The following is a 21531-nucleotide window of genomic DNA, read 5'->3' as shown; positions in this document are numbered from 1 at the left end:
CGTCTCCGTGTTAAGTCAAGGTAAAATCGATTATCGATTACAATTATCGAAGCAATATTGGTATTTTTCCAGGGCTAAGCGACAATTACATTAAAGACTGTATGCCAGGGCTGCAAAGCACTGATTGACGGAGATGGTGACTTATATTGTTGGCGCCTATTTAATATTTGAATTTTCACTACATAACTCATACACTGAACAGTTTTCGTTGACATACAATTATTTGGATTTCGGTAAGTTGCATTTACTTTTTACTTGGCTTAAAAACACCCAAAAGCTTTCTCATCAATCCCGGCCCATTCCAATAGCCCGTGAGCATGAGCTTCCAATAAAGCAGTGGCATGAAGTCCTTCTTCATGATGAACATCGAGTAGCGCTCCTTGTTCTGGGCCACTGGAAACGTCTCTAGGGGCTGCAGATTGTAATCGAACTCCGCCAGAATGCAGGTGCTGTAGCCAGTCACCAGCGGGCACGAGGCATAGCCGTCGTAGACGTCCGTCAGAGGTTTGCCTTCCATCGCTGCAATCATATTCCGATAGACAACGGGCGACTGAGCAGCTGTAAATGGAAATCAATTTCAATATTCTAATTCGGTTGCGAGGGCGACGAACGACGGCCTGCTAAAGCCTTGATTAATCCATTGATTTGAATCTAATCATACCTGCAGCTGCGGCAGTCTTCGAGTTCGGTGAGCCAGACGAATCCCCGATGGCGAATACGTTGCTGTATCTCACATGTTGCAGCGTCGAGTTATTCACGTCCACGAATCCCGCCTCGTTCACCAGCTTCCGGCATTTGGTCAGCTCGTCGGGAGCGCTCATTGGTGGCACGGCATGCAGCAGGGAGTACTGTCCGGATTGAAAATGTCATTGACTGCCCTTCGGTATAGCCTTTCAGATATTCTTACCTTCTCCTCGAAGAGCTGACCAGGATGGTCGAGGTCCTCGAACACAGCAATGTCCTCGGCATGCCGAACCTCCACAAGATTTCGACGAGTGTTGACCGTAATGTTCCGCTTCTTGCAAATGGGCCACAGGGCATCCGCATAGTGTTTAACGCCAAAGAGCACTGGCAGAGCTGTGTTATACGTGATGTTCACCTTATCGCGCTTCCCCAGCTAAACGAAAAATGAGGTGAATTTGTAATAGATATAGAAACCCAAGCGAGGACAAGGGATTCATCACTCCTTACTTTGCGGAAATAGTGATCGACTATGTAGACAATCTTCTGTGGAGCACCAGGACATTTGACTGGGGATGCGGGAAAGGTGAAGATTAAGTTTCCTTCATTTGTTCTGCGCAGCAAATCGTAGACGCCCTCCACGTACTTTGGGGAGTAGATGGAGCAGACCTTGCCATTCGGTATCTCCAGGGCCTCCGCTAATCCGGGAATCTATTTAATAAAAGAACTCACAATGATCAGATTATCTTTTGGATGGTGAACCCTACCTTCTCGTACTTCAATTGCAGACCAGTGGCAATGAGCAGGAAATCGTATTTGATTTTGTCGCCCCCGGAGGTGCAGACCGTATTGTTGTCCGGATCAAATTCCATCGCCTTCTCCTTCAGCCACTTGGCCTTCTTCGGAAGTACCTCCGCCATGGTCTTGTAGGAATGCTCCAGGCGCTTCATACCGCCTCCAATCAGCGTGAACATCGGCTGATAATAGTGTTTCTGCATGAACCAGGGAAAATAATTAGTTGCGGAGTAACTCTTTGGTGGCGTACCATTCTAACGCACATCTTCCGGCTCCAGGACGATCACCTTATCCTTGCCCAGATGCGATGACAGCTTGGCGGCCATGGCACAGCCGCCGCTGCCGCCGCCCACAACCAAAACTTTGCATCTGAAAATAATGGATACAAAAAGGTTAAGGGTTAATATAACATTTTGGATTGCGTGTGTCTAGTCCCCAAGGATCTCCCTTCATGACGGTGCTGTACAAACTCCTTAGGGTCCCATTGTACTCCACGCCTACAACGAATCGTGATGATGAAACACCAGCCAAAAGTTTTAATATTTTATCGATCCAATGCTTAGGCACATTATCTATTCGTTATCGTCATCAATTAGATATGCTAATAGGTGCAGGATAAATTTGCTGGCACTTTTCGTACCAGCTTACGTGATAACTTCACTTGATACGCTTTAATCATACTAATTGGATTTGCTTGATAGATATGCAGTCAAGCAAGTCCAAGAGTAGCCAGAGTTTGTGGCTTCCGAGAAATCACAAAAAAGTCTTACGATTGCAGGTGAGCCACAGGTCGGTGGAGTGGGAACTGAACTTACTCGTGTCTCTCGTAATGCAGCCGCGATGTGGAGAAGAGCCGGGCCAGAGTGGACGCTTCATTGGCATAGTAGATGGGTGTGGCCAGCAGCCTGTTGCATTGCCGGATGCCCAGTGCAATGCGGGAGTTCATCGTGGTGACCGGGAGATTGGGTGGTGTCAATCAGGCGATCGAAAATATCGGGGAAAAAAACAAACGACAAACCGAACTGCGAGAGACGAGGCGAGAGAGTGAGAGGCACCTGCCAAGCGGCCAGTTCCGTTGCGCGAGAGAGAGAAAGCTTTTGGTTATCAAATGTTTTATACACCCAGCGAAATTCGGAATGCACTTTGGACGCGATGCGAATTTTGAGCAAAAATTTTCGAAATTATAATAGTTTCTGCGGTAGAATGGGCACTACTGTAAATCACCTGTCAAAAATAAATAATGTAATTAATTATTCGTACTTATAAATACAAATATTAGCTAAGTGGAAATGGCAAGTTTGTAACGTATTCGTTCAAGTGTACTTATATACCAACATTTCGCGCAGGGTTTAAAACATGTTTAACCTTGAAAGCTACCGAAAGCTGTTTTCGCTTTACAAGCTTTAGTCTGCGCACAGTGAGGCCCCCAAATAACGATACGATTGTGTCATAGTCCAAAAACACAAATGACTGCATTCAAATTAAATAGAAATCTATTATGTAAATAACCGTCTGTGGTGTATACCTATGGGGGCAGAATACTTAAAATGTTGAAATGAGGAATGTGATGCTTGAAATAGCAAAAGCCAAAAAGCCAAAAATTTCTATGGAAATAACGCTAAAAAGAGATAGCAGAGGACCCTTTAGTTTTCCTTTAGTTTAATGATGGGTTCATATGTATAAAAGTAAAATGTGCACAAAATGCATAATTAAAAGAAGTTAGCTATTATTATTTCTCCACAACGTAAATACTTACATGAGTTGTGTGCTGGGACTTGCCGATCCGACCGTTTATAAACTCACCGATAAACACCTTTTAAGAATTTTCCAATCTGTAATATCTCAAGATGAGTGTTGCCCCTAAAAGCAGGCAGCAATCTTTCAAAACTACTTCCCATGCAACTATTAAATGATGTAAAAAATTAATTATAATAATCATACTAAATGGTGGTCAGATTAGAATTCCCTTTTTGGGGATATTCCATAACTGTCACTAATTTTGTATTAATTTCCGTTTGTATGCAATGTTTTTAGGGATTTTCCATAGACCGGCAGACTACACAGATATGTATGTTCATATGTATGTACATGCATCAGGTTGTATGTACACATACATATGAACACATGCACATATGTATATTATATCACATGATTAAATGAATAAAGTTGCCAATAAATGCGCAATGGGACCACTACGACAACTGTGACAGCCCAATGTTTAATTACGCCATGCTGCTGACTGATTGCAGATAGATGATGGCCGCAGGAGGGGACAGCCCCTTGGCTAGGAACCGGGACAGGACCAGCATCTAGAGAGGGCCCGTGGTGGGTGCTCGGACTCGTGCCACGACGATGATGATGGCGTTCATCATCAATTGGAGACAAGCTGGCAATTCAAATGAAGCCCTATTGACGGATGGCCAAATTGGTTGCGCGACTGCGTGGGCGACTCCGTGTGGCAAAGACTCACAGTAAACAGTCTGTGTATAGGATATGTCTGAGTGGGTGTGTGGTGGAGGGTTTGGGTTGAGCTGTGGGTGGGTTCGCGGCGGGCGATGGCCATTTTTAAATAGGGAATTACTGAATAGCTGTTGCCAGGGGCAGCGCTGTGACCCTACTGTGGCCCTGATGGGTGGTTGCTGGTAGCAAGGTCTCCTCCACCACAGAAGCTAATCAGCGAGCGGCATTCATCATTACGAGTGTCATCATTATCATTATGACATGATGATGCAGCTGATAAAGGTACTGCCTTCTGCCTTACAATTCGAAGCTGTTCAAAAACTGTCTACTTCATTTGAATATAACGGTGTCGAGCGACTCGCACCATTCGATGCAAGTACGCCCCGCTCTCCATCCTAGACTCCGAAGTGCATTTCAATTGACGCCACACAAAAATCAATTGAGTTGTGTTTGTCCAGGCCCATGGTCCAGCGGCTTCTGATTCTGTTGCAGCAGAAGCAGTGTCTGCCTGTCGGAATCTTTGTGCAATTGGTCCCCGGGCTCTGGAATGCAAATAGTGGCAGAGATGCTGGGGAGCAATTGTGTTTGATGGAGCCCACACTGGTGGTGGCATGGTGGCAACAGGTCTGGCACAACCAGTGGAGCGATGACGTCTGGCTGCCACCATTGTCCATTGATTGGATGACTTATGTGGGCAGGCTGAGGAAACTAATTCGCGCTGACTCAAATCCCACCTGAAACCCGAACAAATCCGGAATTATCAACATCTGGTCGGCGATAAGAAAGCTCAACTGTCGGGGGCAATCTCTCGTAATCCAATTGGATGATTCAATTGCTCCTTTCGGCTAGATGTACGGGCGGTAACTGCCCTAACTCCTTTGACCAACCATCGCTATAGCGATTCAGCTATGGTAATCGATCGACTCTGTCGCACTCGTGTATCTATCTGCATCGTACTGTATTTTCTAAAAACTGTACTGCCGAATATGTATCTGGAGCACGCATTTCATTTCCATTTCCATTTCAATTTCGATTTCGATTCCCATTCCGGTGGCAGCCGATCCGATCCGATCCATTCCTATGGACACGCTGCATATCTTTTGCGAATATTAATGAGAAAAATGTGATATAAAATAATAAATTTGCATGAATTATTCTCGTGCTCTCGCATTTGAATCAATCAATCAAAGGAGAGCAACAAGTAAAGCTCGACAGCTCCAGCCCAGCCTCAACACCCTCGCAGGGCTCCCGCACACAGACCGCCAAAGGCCGGCCCGACGCTGCCAAGACGAAGACAAGACGAGCCCGAAGCAGAGCAACGAGCACCAATACCAGTACATTCACGAGGGGATGGATGGCATCCCAATCCCCTCCGCTGCCGGACGCCAATACTGTTATTAAGCCCCCAGTGTGGAGTCCAATTTGTCGAGGCTCGGCCGTCCACGTCCGTCCGTCGGTCCGTTCCTCCGAGCAGCAGCAGCAACAGCCCACTTGTTGATTTCGGGCATGCTTGATACCCGATATAAAAGCATGGACGCTCAACCTTTCGCCACACAGTCCATCATTCGCCACATCCCGAGCAGAACATAGCTCTCTCCAGTCGAGAACTCAAAAGCGAACCGAAATCGAAACCCAGCCGCAGAGTCAGATTCAGAGACGAGCCCCAATAGAATATAACTGTAACTGCATGCGCTCTCTTCGGAAACGACACACAGGAAACCGATATCGAAATCTACAATAAAATCAGAGAAGAATCTCCATCGAAAGTTCTAGAAGTCTAGTGTGAAAAAAAACTGAAAGTGAAAACCGAAAAACAGTGAAAGTCTTCAAAGTGAAAGCTAGAGGAAAATTTAACCGGAAAATGCAGGTAGGAATTCAACTGATACTACTCTAAGGTTCAAAATATTTTTAAGGAAATCGATAAAAGTCTATAAAAAGAATTGTCCCCCAAGGGGTTAGTTAATATATAAGTCTATCCATTAAAGATGCATTCTGAATAGACCGAATCCCCTTAAAGTGTATTTCGTGAAAGGATCAGCTGAATTTATATTGTTTGTTGGGTTTTTAAAATCGTTTCGAAAAGTTTACACTCAGGGAAAGATCCCCAGTCTAGTCTTAAAAGGAAAATTCCCCTGACATGTATATGTGAATCATTGCTTATAATTTGACACGAATCTCAGAAACTTGTAGATTTAAAGCCATTATCTGTTAATTTGTTTGCATTTCTGATCTCTCGTGACTTCAATTCCAAACAGCTCTTGTGCTGAAGAAAGTGCTAAAATATTAAACAAAATTGTTAAATTGAGTTGCCTCATGTGACGTGTGTGTGGCGACAGGAAAGAAGACCTGGACACACGTCTAGACGGAAGTTAATTGAGCCCTCTTCATTCCTATTTGCAATGTAAATTGGAAGTTCTACTGTGGCTCTACTGTTTCAGTTGTGCGAGTATTTACTCTTGTCATAATCTAAATAGTCACACAACACTTGAATTCGAATTCGAGCAGAGCTCAGCGAAACTATTATCGCACTGGGCAACCGATTCTCTAGGGAACACACAGATTCAGGTTCTTTTTTATAGGCTAGGCTAATGCCAGAAATTAGTCAGGGCAGAGCTTGTAGGGTTCGTAGAGACGCCATAGTGTCTGCTCTTTAGAGCTGGAATGTGATGGAGATGAGAAGCAGCATCAGTATCGGGATTTTAGATTAAGATCATCCCATGTTGTTTATCTCTGAAGAACGGAATTATATGGAACTGACAATAACATTAAGTGTACGAGCTTTTGCGTTGGGGCCTCAGGAATAATGCTTTCATCCGCTGAATTCCAAGTGTAAACAAAGTCCTCGAATGATGGGGGCGCGATCGTGGGAAGCGTAGAGAACGATCAAAACAAGTCTTAATCAAAATATTGTGAATTCCTTGGTTTCATTTCCCCAAAATCCGATGCAAAGCCAGAATCTGGGGGCTGAGAACTATCCGAATCGCAGCGGTTCGATCTAGTTTCGGTCAGTGATACCAAGTCCGGATCTTGGTCTTCGAGTGCAGCCATTTCATTTGCTGACTCAGTGGAATATTGGATGTAGTTGGTGTCAAGCCAGCTTCGACTAGGGGGCTACGTGAGCTTAAAGGCAGCTCCCATCTCGGACCAGGCCGAGAATTGGTTACATGTCGAGCCGCGCCTGAGTGCCGAGACGTTGCGTTGGTCACGCACTCCTCTGGTCCAACCTGCTCACCTCCACCCGCTCTCCTGCCATTCTCCGATTCTGAATCGGAGTCATCGATGCAAACCGAATCGAAATCAATTCAAAAGCAATTAATAATCAGATCACTTTTGTAATAAATCGCAATTTGTTTAATGGAAGAAAAAAACCTAAGCAAAAACGAGAAAGTAATGCCTGCCTCAGGGTCCGATAGCTTTAATACCCTATGTGTCTATGATGTCTGTGTGATAACAGATATAAAAGCATATTTGGTTTGTGTTACTCACCTGATGCAGATACAATTTCAGGGGTAGTTCTTGTAGGTACTATAATTCACTCAATCACTAAAGTTAATGCGTTGCAAAACGCATCATAGCATACCCTCTGCAAGGGTATTTAAATCGAAGGCGATTTTTAGCAATGAAATTAGTAAATTGCTGCCAGATCGCCGGCTGGTCGGGTGAGGGTCGGTCGGATGGACAGGGGCGCGGGTTCAAATGCGTCACTGCCTACTCAGAGAGAGAGGTCCCCTTGTGAGGGGATCAGCAATCACTGTTTTTTTTTTTTTGCAATTTCATTTTGCATTCGCCGCATTTACATGCGATCGTATCGCTCAGAGAGTGGGAGGCAGAGAGGGGGAGCCAGAGAGAGCGAGAGCCGCAAGAAAGAGCATAACTCTCTTCTGGCGCTGCTCAACATGTACATGTATTTATACATGCGCGCGTGTATGTGAGCATGGCGTCGCTGCCGACGCGACAAGCAGCACACGACGAGCCCCCAACGATTCGGGCATCACTTGACTTGAATGCTGTGTTTATCCATTCCGCGTGACGTCGATTGTACCCCTACACACACACAAACACGTACACAAGCTTAATTATGTGCTACATAAAAAATACGTATTTTATATGTACAGAAGTACATACATACACATGTATGCACATACAGACATACATATAGTATGTATTGGCAATTAGTAGGATTCTTTAATTGGCGGCCCTGTCCTCGTTGTTCTCTTCCCCCTCCATCCCGCTCTATATACATATGTACATATGTCTCTCTATCTGCGTTTGTGTGTGGGCAACGAGCCCCCTTTTCTACATGTTATTGCTTTCATAATTGTTTTTCAAGCTCCATTGAACTTGGGGAGTGGACGACGACGATGATGATGATGCTGATGGTGATGATAATTACGTTCAAGTCGAAAACATCTACGCACACGTCATCCGACGTCATATAAATGCCCTGCCAAAATGAGCCTATTGAAAGGTACTTGGGATTTGAAATCAAAGCGAAGTAAAAGAGTACAGCTTGCCCATCAAAGTTCAAATCCATTCTAATAATGTAGGACATGGTCATTAATGAGGTAAAATAATATAAAATCTAAGGAAGAACGTTTAGTATAGGTCGAAATCAAGGGTATTGGCAGCTTCGGTGTGCGCATAGTTTACCTTTTTCACTGTTATTGTTTTCTTTTGCCAAATCATTATAATGAAGTGATTTCAATTAAATGGGAACATTCATACACATAGGAGATAAGAAACGGCCAAAGGGGAGGGCAGAGAAAGAGGGGCGGGATCAGAATAGTTCACAAAGAGCACGTTTCGAATTTGTTACGGGTATAAAACCAAATTGTATTTATTTTCATTATCTGGGATCGACTATGGTGTTCAAGGGAATGAGGTTCGCTATAAAAAAACCTTTTATTTGTAAATTTCAAATTCACAAGCCTCTTGTAGACCTGATTAGCACCCGTTAAATGCACTCGGATGTGACCCAACCTCATTCAGTTTTTGGAATATTTCACTTTAACGATTTCCATATGACTCATCATCGCCAGCATACCCATGGAGTGACACTCTCTCACTCACACATGGCCATGTATGTATGTATGTACATAAGTACATATGTATGTATGAATGAATGAATGTAGGTACGAAGAGGCTCAGGGTTATGCGCTCCGGCTCGGGTTCACACTTTTTAGTGTAGCGAAGAGCGCAGCCATGGCACAGGCAGAGGGAGAGGGCGAGCGGATTAAATGGCTGATGAAATCGTGAAGCAAATTGGGCGAGAGTCGGATCGAAGTCGGAGTCGGAGGCAAAAACAGAGTCAAAGTCGTCGCCATCGCTCCACTCCGGTGGTGGTCGATTATTGGGTGCTCGGCAGGTCGCTTGCTCGACTTGTTGCACAACAAACAGAAGGTAACCGGAGAACCACAACCCCGCCTCACACGTTCAAATTAAGCCGACTGAAGAATGCAAGAGAATCAGATTACGATCACACACATACAGAGGGGGAGAGAGTGAGAGAGAGATAGCGTGAAATGCAGTGGAAGGCGAATGCACTTTACATACAGGCACAGGCACACATAAATCACCATCGAGAGACAGGTTAATTCATAAATTACTGTACACATTATGCTTCCCACTCGCACCCTGACAGAGGAAGTACAGATTCCCACTACCAATTCCGATTCCGATATGCCTCTTTGCTGTAATGGCAGTGTTAATGTTAGCTTTAATGTACATGTTAAATGCTAATGCCACCAGCTGTCCGTCATCATCTGTCAAACCGAGGGAGCTAAACTATTAGTGATAATTGCATTTCATTGGGACTACTCTACTCGTAAAATTTTCCACTTTCAAGAGAGTGGAAACGTGATATGTGGTTTCAAAAATTTTCCATTCCATTCCATTTGCCTGTTATGCTCCGCACTTTACATCTACTCTTACGCACACAGAAACCCACAGATGCGTGATCTCGTTGCGATGTAGAACAAGCGACGTGCGACAGATGACCAGCCAGAAAGGGGAGAGATCGGAAGGAAATTGTTACGGCTATCGAAAGCTTTGAGGGCAATCCCAACACTATAGTTCAAGTTCAGTTCGAAGCGATAAGCCCAAGGAGAGCGACACCACAAAGGAATTTCCGGTGAAACTTCCAGTCTAAGAAATGGGAGGAGACTTTTAGCCTTAAATAGTTTGAATTTAAATCAAAGAGTTGCCTAGAGAAGCTATTAAATGGGAATTTCCGCCACTTTTCAATAAAATCGCCTGGCATATTCCGTTCTACAACAGCACTACGACATGCAATGCACAGTCATGTGCCGGTCTGTAGGGGTTTCCAATTCCCTGAACTGACCTTTCATCGGCTCAAGGCGACACGAGCTCTCTGCCATCCATTTCCCCCCCACCACTCGTTTTGCCGCTGCTGCGCCTGCGCGTGTGTGGCACCGACACCGGCCTATGGTAGAAGACCAAAATCGAGGCCTCCTCTCCTCGCTGTTGCTAGGCGGCTGCACACAGACACGCCAACACACACAGTCGCACTAATAGCCAAAGACTCGTATCAGTGACAGCAGGCAAAAAGCAAAAAAAAAAAACCATGAAAACGGCACAGAATTTGTGGCATGAACATGAATTTTCTCACGTCGTCACCAGCAGCGTTCCAGTGGCTGCTCCGCTGATCGGCTGCTCGTTCCAACCCACACACCAGTGCAACCTGCAGTCAGTCCAACAAATGGTTCCGACTACCCACAGTCCCAGTCCCCGTCCAGTCCCCTGTGTTCACGTGTATCAGTGTGTTCGTGTGTATCTGTGTGGCTGAGTGTGACGACTGGTCTTGGTCTCCGTTGCATGTTGCACTATCTTTTCCCCGAACTCTCCATCTGTCTTTGTGACTGTCCGTCTATCCGTCTGTCTGTCTCTTCAGTCTCACTTTGAATGAGCCGTCTTCTCCTCCTCCTTCTCCCTCGTTTTGGTGTCGTGTGGTTCCGGTGATGCTGTGGCACTGTTTGCTATGGAGGTGTTGCTATCGCCTGTCACGACGTTAATTAGCAGAAAAGTGCAAACGATACGACGGTGCTGCTCCACGAGTTGTGGTGGTGCAGCCTCAGGGGAAGAGATCTGCCGATCCACCCATTACCCATTATCCATTAGCGGAAGCGAGCCAATTTGGCTTACCCATGCACCAAATCCACAAATGCACAACTGCACGGAGTCCACTGTCATGATGCAATAATTTGTGCCATCAACTTGCCACCGAATCATACGAATCATACGATATCTTCGAGGCCTCGACCTCTCTTCTCTGTGGGAGAAAACCAAACAGCTCGGCTCGCATAATGGTTTGACAGTTTCTAGGAAATGGAACCTATAAATCTACGTTTCGAATGAAAGAGGAGCGGTCGGCGGTGGCAAAGCGGCAAGGCGGTAACCTAATTGACAAGACGAGCGACGACAATAATGGCCGATCCACCTGAGTGGTTGTCTGTGACGTCGGATGCCCATGAATATGTATGCCACGAACTGAACCACAATCCGAGAGATGATCTCATTTTGGAAAGGGGATGGAAATGTACAGTTCTGTTGGGGCTCGGACTTTGCATCCGTGTCGCCTTTATAGGAAATACAGCCTGGAGCTAGGAAATGCAAGCAACCCCTATCCTGAAACGAAACAGAAGAAAGCAGTGCAATCTCGGCTGTGTTACGTCTACCCAATCCCAATTTCCCCGGGGGGAGGTGGGCACCCATCAGCAATAATGCATCCCTCGCCATCGAAAGGCCATTTCAATTCAGTGCCCCTTACGTCAGCGTTACGATATATCGCTGGCAACGCTTTGAGGTGTGCCGGCAGCAATAGTCAGAGGCAGAGCCCGAAGCAGAGGCGAAGGCAGTGGCAGTGGCAGCGGCACGAGACACGAGACACAATTTCAAGCACCTGCAAGATTTTTCTCTCAATTGAATTTCGCTTTGTGCCGAACCGCCACCGCGGCCAACTGGCCGGAAAGTGGGATGGGGTGGGGTGGGCAGGAGGTGACTTTGTGGTCGGACGATTTGTGTAACGTGCAATAAATAAATTACCCATAGAATTGAATCTAGTTGCAGTCGTTGTCGATTGTCGATGTGGCCCCTCGATAAAGAGAAGAAAGAAAACTAGTCGCAACTGTCGAGAACCCGTCCCGTCCCGTTCCGCCACTCCACGCCGCTCCACTTCCCTCCATTCCACTCCACTCCACACACCGAGCAACCCGCAGCAACCGCAGTGGGGCTGCGGCAGCGGCTGCCGCCCGGCAACAGTCGCCGGTTCGGACCGGCTCCACAGCGGAGCACAGCGGAAAGCGAACACGCGATGTGGCTGCCAGTCTGTCTGCCATTTTGGCTGCACCTCCCGGTGGTGGTGGGGCCGGCGGCGGCGGCAGCGGCACCTCCATCACAATCTCAGTCAGCGACTAGTTTTATGCCTCTGCCTGTTCCTCTCCTCCTCCTCTTTCTCCTCTCAAACAGCACACACAAAGATACAAAGATACAAATATACGACTGCCGGGCAGTCAGCATTGCTACACTGTGTGGTATCTGCGTCCCCCGTCCCTGCGCGATCTCTCCTATCCCATGCGACCAAGCGACGATCGCCGCAGACAAACTGGCACTCACACTTGATTGCAATGAAATGAATGGATGGAGGGACAGAGCAGCAGAGGGAAACGGGCAGACTCGGTCTCGGCTAATGGAACCTTGCACGCTGATCGGTCGAATCTTGCCCCCAACCCCAGTGCCAGTCCCAGCCTTAGACACGAAGGAGGTGAAGTGGTCTGCACTGCTATCGCCTGTCTGTTAATTGGCTGAAAGCCAAGTTCCGAGATATGGGAATGGGTTCGAAAGGGATTGGGGGAATCCTGCCATCGCATCGCAAGCGCAGAGAGAGAGAGAGAGAGAGAGGAAGGAATACAACAATTAAATCGAGACGAATTTATGAAATCAAATCCCATCGCACATATAAGATCATGTTTATGGCCCCCAGGCAGGAGGATAACTAGCAGCGAAAGGCACTGTGTGTCCGTTTTGTTCCTGACTGTCCCGCTCTCGCTCCACCGCTCCACCAAAGAATTATATGAATTCAAATTCTGCCCGACAGACACAAAAAGAGAGAGACCGAGAGAGAGGGATAGTGAGTCGAAGAGCGCAGCAGCGGCGGTGTCTCTGCCTCTGTGTGTATGTGTTCGTGTGTTTCCGTCGGATGCTCTGCTCGGCACACGAGTAGTATAAATAAAAGAGCCCGAGACTGCGACGATCAGTTCATTTACAGTTTTTCGCTGTTGAACAACAATCTTAGTGCCAGTGCCAGCGCCTCGCTTCCAAGCCAATATTCAAACCGATTCCAAAACCGACACGATCCGATCCGATCCTCAGCCTTTTCGTGAATAGCCAGTGACGCGTACCGAGCTCAAGCCGCAGCGAGACAGACCGAAGCCTCCATTGACACACCTTGACTTGTGAATTGTAATGTCGATGAACCGTGCGTATTCAAACGAGTGCCGCAACAACCAAACCACCTCAACAGCACTGTCACTGCCACTACCACAGCAATTGAAGAAGTCCATAGCTATATCGATTGATATATAGAAAGATCCACTGATTTCGATCGAATGTGCCAAAGCCGTCAGCTCGACATTCGCTACGCCGAATATCATTGAAAGCCAGCCACCAAGACGCTGCCTCCTCTCCAATCCCTCCCCAAACGCGTGCGTGTGTGTCCTTCGTCTCCAGCTAGACCATTAGCCGATCTGCAGCCACCGCATCCGAATCTGCAGCGTGCGCGATAAAGCCACAGTCAAGATTCCGCCAACACTGAGCTGCACGACCACCAAGACGGCATCCATCGCCGGACCTATGTCAGTGCTAAGCCAATTGCTGCTGAACTTCAATCAGAAAACCCAAACGAGAAGCCACCACAATATAGAGTTGATAAATTCGTTCATAACATAACGACAAGCGGATCTCTTCTGACTGCCGAAAGAGACCCAAAGCAATCGCGACCGCCTGTTCTTATATATTAAACGTTAGGGAGAAATTTGCAAACATTTTTTACCGGAAGAGAAAAAAGAAATCAAATCAAAAGGTGAGTTATATACTTATGCTACTGTACGATATGGTATTGGTAGTCTCGATAAAGTGGTGCTACGTCAAACGGGTGGGTTGGATGATTAATCATCGACGGCCCAACAATAGACGGTGATCAGACTCACAAATCCCTATCTATTCAATTTCCCCACGGATTGCGTGGTTTCTATTTCCAATTCGAATTTAAAGAGAATCGAATCGAATCACCCCGTTCCCCGTATCCCGTGCCTCAAGCCCCGAGTGTTGAAAAGTTCCCCATCGAAGGGCAAAGTGAGTCGAAAAAAAAATGTCTGATGCAACATTCGCCAACGATTCGCGAGACTTGTGACGAGCGATGAACGGGGTAATATACATACTCGTACATACATAATACTCTCGAATGCCCGATTGAATAATTCATCGGTCACGCAGTTGTCCAGTCCAGTCTAGACGCCAGTGGCCCTTGATCCCAGGCGTGGGTGGATAGTGTAGTGGACAGTTCAGTGTTGTGTCTCTTGTCTCGGGATCCACTGACGTCACAGTAGTGTGATTCCAAATTTCGATTCCAATTTATCACCCTCACGCGGCCCACGCAAAACGCAGAGACACTTTGAAGCGATAGATTTCCATTCATTCTCATTTGTGTGTCAGCAGAGCCGCGTGGCATTGTGAAATTCGGACTTCTGTTTTTGGGGGGTGAGTTCTGAAAGGATTTCTGGGCAGTAGAGATCTGGACATTTCGCAATGTTCTAGAGCTCTGCCACTTGAAAAGGCCTTGCGCTCTTATCGGGGCCGCTGAGACCTCCCCTGATTTACGAGTACTTATAATTGCTTTCCGAGAGATAACCGAGAGAAGGAGCATGACTCGCCGATCAAGCAAGTGACTGACTATCAAGTGGTGTCGAGTTTATTAACCTATATTATAGTCGGAGTCGGTCGGATGATGAGATGAGATTGAGATGTGTCCACTGTCCACTGTCCACTGTCCACTTTGCAGTGGAATTTGATACTGGCTTTGAACTTTGCACTCATTTCCGATTGGTTTGTTGCTTCTCTCTTACAGAAAATGAATTTAAGTTTGTGCGCCTTAGCGCTGCTGCTGTTCGGCAGCCTCTCGAGCGTCCACAGCCGCGCCGTGGACATTGTAGACGATAGCAACGATGTCGACAACTCCATTGAGGCGGAGCCGGAGGAGAAGCCCCGAGGACGACCCTTCGAGGCCGACTGGCTCAAGTTCACCAAAACGCCGCCCGCCAAGCTACAGCAGACAGCCGGCGCCACTCTGGAGATTGTCTGCGAGATGATGGGCTCCCAGGTGCCCACCATCCAGTGGATAGTCGGCCACATGCCGCTCTCTGAGGTAATTCCAACACTCTCGCACTCCATCCCTCCGCAGCAGCATGCTGATCGCGCCCCTCTATCTCTCCTCTATCTTTAGATTGAGAACCTCGATTCGAATGTGGTGTCTGAGGATGCGGCAAGTGCCATTGTTCGCGTGCGATCGGTGCACATCATCGACCACATGCTCAGCGAGTCTCGCACCTACACCTGTGTGGGACGCACTGGCTCCAAGACTGTCTACGCCAGCACTGTGGTCCACCCAGTGCGCTCCGATCTGGGCGATATGCGCATGGTGCGCGAGAAGCTGTACCCGGGCCCCCAGAAGCCTCGCATCATCTACACCGAGAAGACCCATCTGGATCTGATGGGCTCCAGTGTAATGCTGCCCTGCAAAGTGCACGCCCGTCCCCGGGCTGAGGTCACCTGGTTGAACAACGAGAACAAGGAGGTGGTGCAGAACCATCGCTACAAGGTGCTGCCCACGGGTGATCTGCTCATCTCGGAGCTCAAATGGGAGGATATGGGCAACTACAAGTGCATTGCCCGCAACTCTGTTGGCCGTGACTCTGCCGACACCTTCGTTTATCCTGTACTTGTAAGTATCCTCTCTCTATCCGTACATACATATATCTCGAAAGACTGGCAAGAGTACATAGCAACTTGCTCACAATCCATCTCTGTTTGCTTGTTCTATTTGCAGAAGGAGCAAGACTAAAGATCCCACCAAAAACTACACAAACCACAGGGCTATTGGATTGACAGCGACAGAGAATTCATCTAGTTAGTTAGATAGATCAAATGCCTTTGAAGATGCGAGAAAACAAAAATGGAATATGCTAAGAAAAATCACAAAAAAACAAAAAAAAATACAAAAGGAAAGAAAAATAATTATTTCGAAATGAAATAAAGTAAGGTCATACGTTGTACAATGTAGATTAAGTGCCAGTTTAGATTGTAATCCATATCTAATGCCGGCTTAGACTCTAACAATTTCCTATCGACTTAAACGCATCGAATAGCTATAGCATCGAATTGTCTTATCTCCGCCATATGGTTTTTTCTTCAATTTTAGTTTTAGTCATCAGGCTTGTAATCAAATCACACGTCTTGTTCTGTAAGCGCAGCAATGATGGTTCCTAACGATTCAGGCGAGCTCTAGTTAACGTTAAGCTCCAACGTAAGAGTAATTGGCCGTTTACTTAATGAGGGTGCCGAAAACCCCCCAGCACCTCACCACACCACACTCCCCCTACAATCAGTCAGTCACCCAATTCGTATTTATGTGCACCGCAATCATTTTTTACAACTAATTTATTAATCGACCAAAATTCATCCAGAAATTCATCGCAATCCATACACAGCAAATCACCCCACGGAATAGTATTTCACGGAACGAATCAGCAGTTTCATAGGCTACCACACACACACACAAACACACACAATCCCAACTACACATACGATAAATACATGTTTTATTATTATTTTGTAAGCTAAGTGAACTGAAAATATGGTTTCGTCTTAATTTGTTTAGTTTGTTTTTTGAATAAATACAATGAAAAGAAATGAAAAACGAACATGAAATATTATTGGGGTAACAAATAACTCGATCGCTCTCTTCTGGGTTCACAAATCACTTTATTGACAGATCTACAGAGCACAGATTACACTCACATTATCTACATAAACTCGTCGTACAGTTACGTACATAAACTTTTAATTGGTATTACTATTACAACAAATAACAATCCGAAACGAACGGATCTTACGTACACGGTTGAAACGCGGCTGACTAAATTGCTGGAGTAAAATATTGATAGATTGTTCTGTGGGCTGGCCTTCAGCTAGCTGGCCACCTAGTGATTATTTCAGCTTAGCATGTGATTCAATTTGGGGTCAGGTCATAAGACGGGGGCCTAATCTCAAGTCCCGATTGTGCGCTTAAGCGATGGGCATCACTACACTACGACCATATTTGTATACGAGTAAAATTCATCAAATGAAATCAAATCAAAGTCAATCTGCTATGATATTGTCACATGTCTTTGGAAATTCACATTCAAGCGTCTGTATAAGGGGTTTTCCCACCCCAAAATGGTACTCTACTCGAAATTTCACCATCGCTGGCAATAAGCCAGCAGCAGCCTCAAAGATCAAAGGCAGAAGAGAAGAATATTGTTGAGGAATCAGATCCATTATCTGTTTGTTCTTGTTCTGTTCTGTTTTTGGCAAACTTTTTTTGCGCTATTGTCTCCAAGTTGCGATGGATGTTGTCAGTGGTGTGCGTGTGTGTGTTTGTGTGTGTCTTTGTGGACGGACTCTAATTGTACAATGATAATACTTTCAATTGGAAATGTTTCGGTTAATGATTGGCTGGCATGTGATCATTCCCGCCGCTAGACAAAAAGATCTTCGCTTGGGCTCTATTTTTGGTACCATCTGCAGGCGACCAGGGGGAAATGAGAATGGGAACGACAACGGCAACGGCAACGAAAGTGTTTCTCTTGAGCAGTCGAGCAGCTGGATGCCGTGGCGATCTCTAAGCGCCTTGCCTGTTGCCGGGCAGACTTTTTTCGGCTTTTTATATGTATTTATTTTTTTTGGGCCAATTTGAAAGTCGCTCGTGAGTCAGTGAGTAGTTTGCCAAGTGCGCCGCCGCCTTTGCCGACAACCAGTTTCGCTCGCCAGCTCCCTTCAGATCCGTCTCCATCTCCATCTTCGTCCACATTCAGATCTCGCCGTGCCTGGCCCGGCCCCGCGACAGTCATGGCTAAAGCAGCCAGCCAGCAGCAGCAGGAGGGGCTAGCCGAATGATTGATGATTTATTCAGATTTTCGTCAACGCTAACTGAAGAGTGTGCCATCGATCACGGGGCCCTATTGGCTCCCAGGATTTAGCCGGCACAAGGCACGTCTCTCAATCGATGGACAGGTGTATGCCAACACACAGAAAATACAAGTGGATAAGAAAATTGCTAAAAGAAACGCGTGTGTCAATGGGAATTCCGGGAATGCAATCGATCGATTACTCGTGCTTAACTTTAGTCAACTTATGTGGAATTTCTTCAGACACATTTGTCAGGTATCAGCTATCAGTGTGTTTTTGGCACATCACGTAGGAAACAGCAAACAAATTCAGACAATTACCAAATCACAATACAGAATACGATACACTTATTAAGCCTAGGATTAGTTCAAATCAAAGTGGAGCCGGGAAAACAGCAAAGTCACAATAAAGAAGACGGCGACAAATTAATCTAAGTTAAGAGCAAAATTATGGAAATCCCCAAAACGTTTGGGGGGTGCTCTTCCTCCTCCTCCGTCGTACGTTAAACGTTGAGCACGGAATGCTTCTTGTTGCCGCCGGATGGTAGCTGTACGGCTATGACGGCCAGGCGGCCATCGCGCAGCGGTGCCAGGATGTGGGTGTTGCCCGGTGTCACCACCACCGTTTGGATGGGCACATGCAGTGGAATGTCAAATACGGGCTTCAATCTGTTGTAGACAAAAAAAAAACAAAACAAAAAAAAACATTTGAGCATAGAAAGTTTAATTTGAAGATTATTTGATGAAAATTCTCTATGAGACTTTTCTTTGGATGGAAGTTAAAATAATGAAATACGATTGATTAGCGGGTATTTTATAGTCGACAGTGGCATAAGAAACATGCTCGTTTGTGGTCTTACTTGTTAATTCTCAGAAATGATTTACGTAGCATTAATTTGTTTCTTGGAAAAATAAGAAGATGAATGTGAATGTCGATGAACTTAAATAGTTTTTTTTACCCTTGGAGATGGTATTAGAAAATTAGTCAGAAATGTATCTGCCTGCTTTTATGCCAACTTATAACTTGGAAGCTACAAAGGTATCTCAACTTTGAAATGTGATTACTATGACACTAAAGACGCTCAAGAAAATGCTGAAAAAGAGAGTACATCAACATCATACATGGCCACGACATATGCGACACAAGCTCGAGCGGAGTTTAGGTTTCTTAAACTATTAGGTCTGCTTGCCATGAAATTATATATGGTAAGACACTACTGGCCATGATTGTACGTTTAATATAGATTTTTCTCTGCACTTACCCATGTAATCTACTCATGGTTATGTCGCCTGCATCGTCGGCCACCACCAGGTAATCGGAGGCACAGGCCAGTCCCGTAACCCTGCCGGAAACATACTTCGATCCAAGGCTGGATCCGTTGATGCTGTACACATGCACCGAGTGCGAGGTGTCGTCCAGGGCGCTGAAGGCAATGTGGCCTGCAGAAATGAGATAATTATGATATATGAAATCTTTAATAATGCGCTGTGGGGGCTGCTGTGGGGGGTGGGCTGGCAATCTAAAGCACATTCTTTGATCTTATCGATGCAAAACCGAAGCGAGCGGAGCAGAGCGTTGTACAGATTGCGGAATGTGGGGCAGGGCGTGTTTCGTGTTTCGTTTCATCCATCTACGCAGTGGAAATATCACTAGACGAGCAATAGTCCGGACAGGCCTGGCCCACTCTGTGTGTGTGTGTGTGTGCGTCAGATAACCTGACATCGCTTCGTCCGCAAAGATTATGACATGGCGACATACTGCTCCACACCACACACACACACCACAGACACCACAAATGTGGCTCCACCGGGCGGCTCCCTCCCTCGCGTGCAATGCGTAGTTGCTGCTATCTTCTGTGCGGAGTGTCGTGTCGCGTCTGTGTGTGCCAATGCCAGACCCGAGAAGAACTCGTTCGGTGGAGAAGGAAGACCTATGCTAAATTCTCTAGATTGGATCTGAATGAACTTCCTAATGGTATGACCGACTCAGATCTAACTAGAAATAACCGTGTCTGGTGTGGTCTGGGTGGTGGGTGTGGTGTGGTTCTTGCCAATCCTGAAATTCATTCAAAAGTTCTCGATCTCACACACACACCATCACAGACACGCTGCATCTGTATACATACATATGTCTGTACCTATATCTTGATCTTTATTAGGGTCTCTTGTCAGAATTTACTACAACTATTTAATAAGATTCTCGAATCTAAAAACTGAATGAATCCGCCGCGACACTGCGCCTCACTGTGACTACGCACAAACGGGGAAAAACGAGAGAGCATGGGAGAGGAGAGGGGATAGCGGGCAGAGTAGGAGACCGCGAGTGGATACGGCAGCGGGGGGCAGTCATAATGGGAGGGACAGACGGTCGGCTGGGTCGTGTGACTGTGTGACGCGATTCGTTCGTGGGGCTCGTCGTTCGCTTCTGATTTGATTCCATTAACGACGCGTCGTTTGGGTTAATGCCAGCAGAACCGATTGGAGGGAAGGAATGGATGTTCATGTGTATGTTTGGGTTGGAATATGTATATTCGTTGGGGGCTGATAGGGCAATCAATGGATCTCGGAGGGAGCTGGAGGCGTGGCGCGGCGGTGCGTCGCGTCGCGACTGTGGGGACTTTCATTAGGGGCGATGTAATTGATTGGGTGCTGTCGACAAGAACGCAATTAAAGACCCATAATGTGGCCTGGAAACTCAGTTTGGAATGACGTTTTCGATTTGATTTGAATATTTCTGAACTGTACTCAGTGCCGGATGTTGCGAATTAATTCATAATCTCAAACACTGTCATGAATTCCCTCGATAAGGAGACCTCCCTCCGCCTGCAGCACACTCAAAGAGCGACACACATGTTCCACATGCATGCCGGATACATGTGTGAAGAGTTATATGGCAGTGTTATATCAAACTCAAAAGTCCACGCCGATTGCAGGAGGATCGAATCGAGTGGAGTCTGAAATCTATATGGCTGAATATTTAAAGAATTCCATAAACAAGTTGTCGCTCCATTGACGTAGCATTTCGCACATACTAGAAGCCAAACCCAAAGGAATTTCATAACGAATTTATGAATATATAATTTCAAGATCTATTCAACTTAAGAAATGTAAATGGAGGGGACTCTTTTGTTGTCTGAGTCAAGGTTTGTGCACCCTGGGGGTTTTTTTTTTGCGGGAAACTATCAAAAATTAATCTTAATTTGCTTTTTATGAGGCCAATTAAAAACCAATTGAAACTTGTGCCTACCACCTGCTAATCTTCAAGTTTTATATGGGATCTATACCAAGGAATCAAAACACAAAAATGTTCACAAGTGTTCACATTCATCATCAGCGCCAAAATTCCATATTGTCC

At 46.1% G+C, this 21531-nt stretch overlaps 4 protein-coding genes across 6 annotated transcripts in view; 2 read left to right on the top strand and 2 right to left on the bottom strand.

The window, feature by feature from the left end:
- Nucleotides 1–208: 208 nt before the first annotated feature.
- On the bottom strand, nt 209–2533 carry LOC117894490 (sulfide:quinone oxidoreductase, mitochondrial). The gene is made up of 7 exons (XM_034801597.1): nt 2292–2533; nt 1740–1845; nt 1449–1673; nt 1192–1392; nt 908–1117; nt 662–848; nt 209–558 (listed from the first exon to the last, which is right to left on the bottom strand). The coding sequence occupies exons 1-7, from the start codon at nt 2420–2422 to the stop codon at nt 245–247; spliced, it is 1374 nt and encodes a 457-aa protein (XP_034657488.1). The 5' UTR covers nt 2423–2533; the 3' UTR covers nt 209–244.
- A 3249-nt stretch (nt 2534–5782) lies between these two features.
- LOC117895167 (neural/ectodermal development factor IMP-L2) lies at nt 5783–16211 on the top strand. 2 transcript variants are annotated; one of them, XM_034802628.1, is made up of 4 exons: nt 5783–5803; nt 15077–15373; nt 15452–15949; nt 16055–16211. In XM_034802628.1, exons 1-4 carry the CDS (start codon nt 5798–5800, stop codon nt 16067–16069), a joined length of 816 nt encoding a protein of 271 aa, XP_034658519.1. In that variant the 5' UTR covers nt 5783–5797; the 3' UTR covers nt 16070–16211. The 2 variants fall into 2 exon arrangements, with proteins under 2 accessions (XP_034658519.1, XP_034658520.1); XM_034802629.1 differs by lacking the exon at nt 5783–5803 and adding an exon at nt 13897–14032.
- LOC117895172 lies at nt 13194–14016 on the top strand. The gene has a single exon (XM_034802635.1). It carries the CDS (start codon nt 13804–13806, stop codon nt 13897–13899), a length of 96 nt encoding a protein of 31 aa, XP_034658526.1. The 5' UTR covers nt 13194–13803; the 3' UTR covers nt 13900–14016.
- Nucleotides 16212–17909: 1698 nt separating the features above from the next.
- Nucleotides 17910–21531, bottom strand: part of LOC117895165 (neurobeachin-like protein 1) — a 30324-nt gene continuing 26702 nt past the window's right edge. The window contains exons 26-27 of one of the 2 annotated variants that reach the window (XM_034802625.1): nt 19439–19616; nt 17910–18845 (exon numbers count right to left, since the gene is read on the bottom strand). In XM_034802625.1, coding sequence (XP_034658516.1) covers nt 18680–18845; nt 19439–19616 — 344 coding nt within the window. In that variant the 3' untranslated portion in view covers nt 17910–18679. The remainder of the gene's footprint in view (nt 18846–19438; nt 19617–21531) is intronic. The other variant, XM_034802626.1, reaches the window with a different exon arrangement.

Source organism: Drosophila subobscura, chromosome J (genome assembly GCF_008121235.1).
Source record: "Drosophila subobscura isolate 14011-0131.10 chromosome J, UCBerk_Dsub_1.0, whole genome shotgun sequence".
In the NCBI taxonomy this organism is placed as follows: Eukaryota; Metazoa; Arthropoda; class Insecta; order Diptera; family Drosophilidae; genus Drosophila; species Drosophila subobscura.
This window is presented reverse-complemented; position numbering and strand designations above follow the sequence as displayed.

Bases quoted from the DNA above. Each gene is read 5' to 3' on its own strand.
- LOC117894490 (XM_034801597.1), bottom strand. From the start codon at position 2,422: ATGAACTCCCGCATTGCACTGGGCATCCGGCAATGCAACAGGCTGCTG. The intron at 1,846-2,291 runs GTAAGTTCAGTT...CATTATTTTCAG, and splicing joins CTGCATTACGAGAGACACGA to ATGCAAAGTTTTGGTTGTGG. The intron at 559-661 runs GTATGATTAGAT...TTCCATTTACAG, and splicing joins GAAGACTGCCGCAGCTGCAG to CTGCTCAGTCGCCCGTTGTC.
- LOC117895167 (XM_034802628.1), top strand. The intron at 15,374-15,451 runs GTAATTCCAACA...CTCTATCTTTAG, and splicing joins GCCACATGCCGCTCTCTGAG to ATTGAGAACCTCGATTCGAA.
- LOC117895172 (XM_034802635.1), top strand. From the start codon at position 13,804: ATGTCAGTGCTAAGCCAATTGCTGCTGAACTTCAATCAGAAAACCCAA.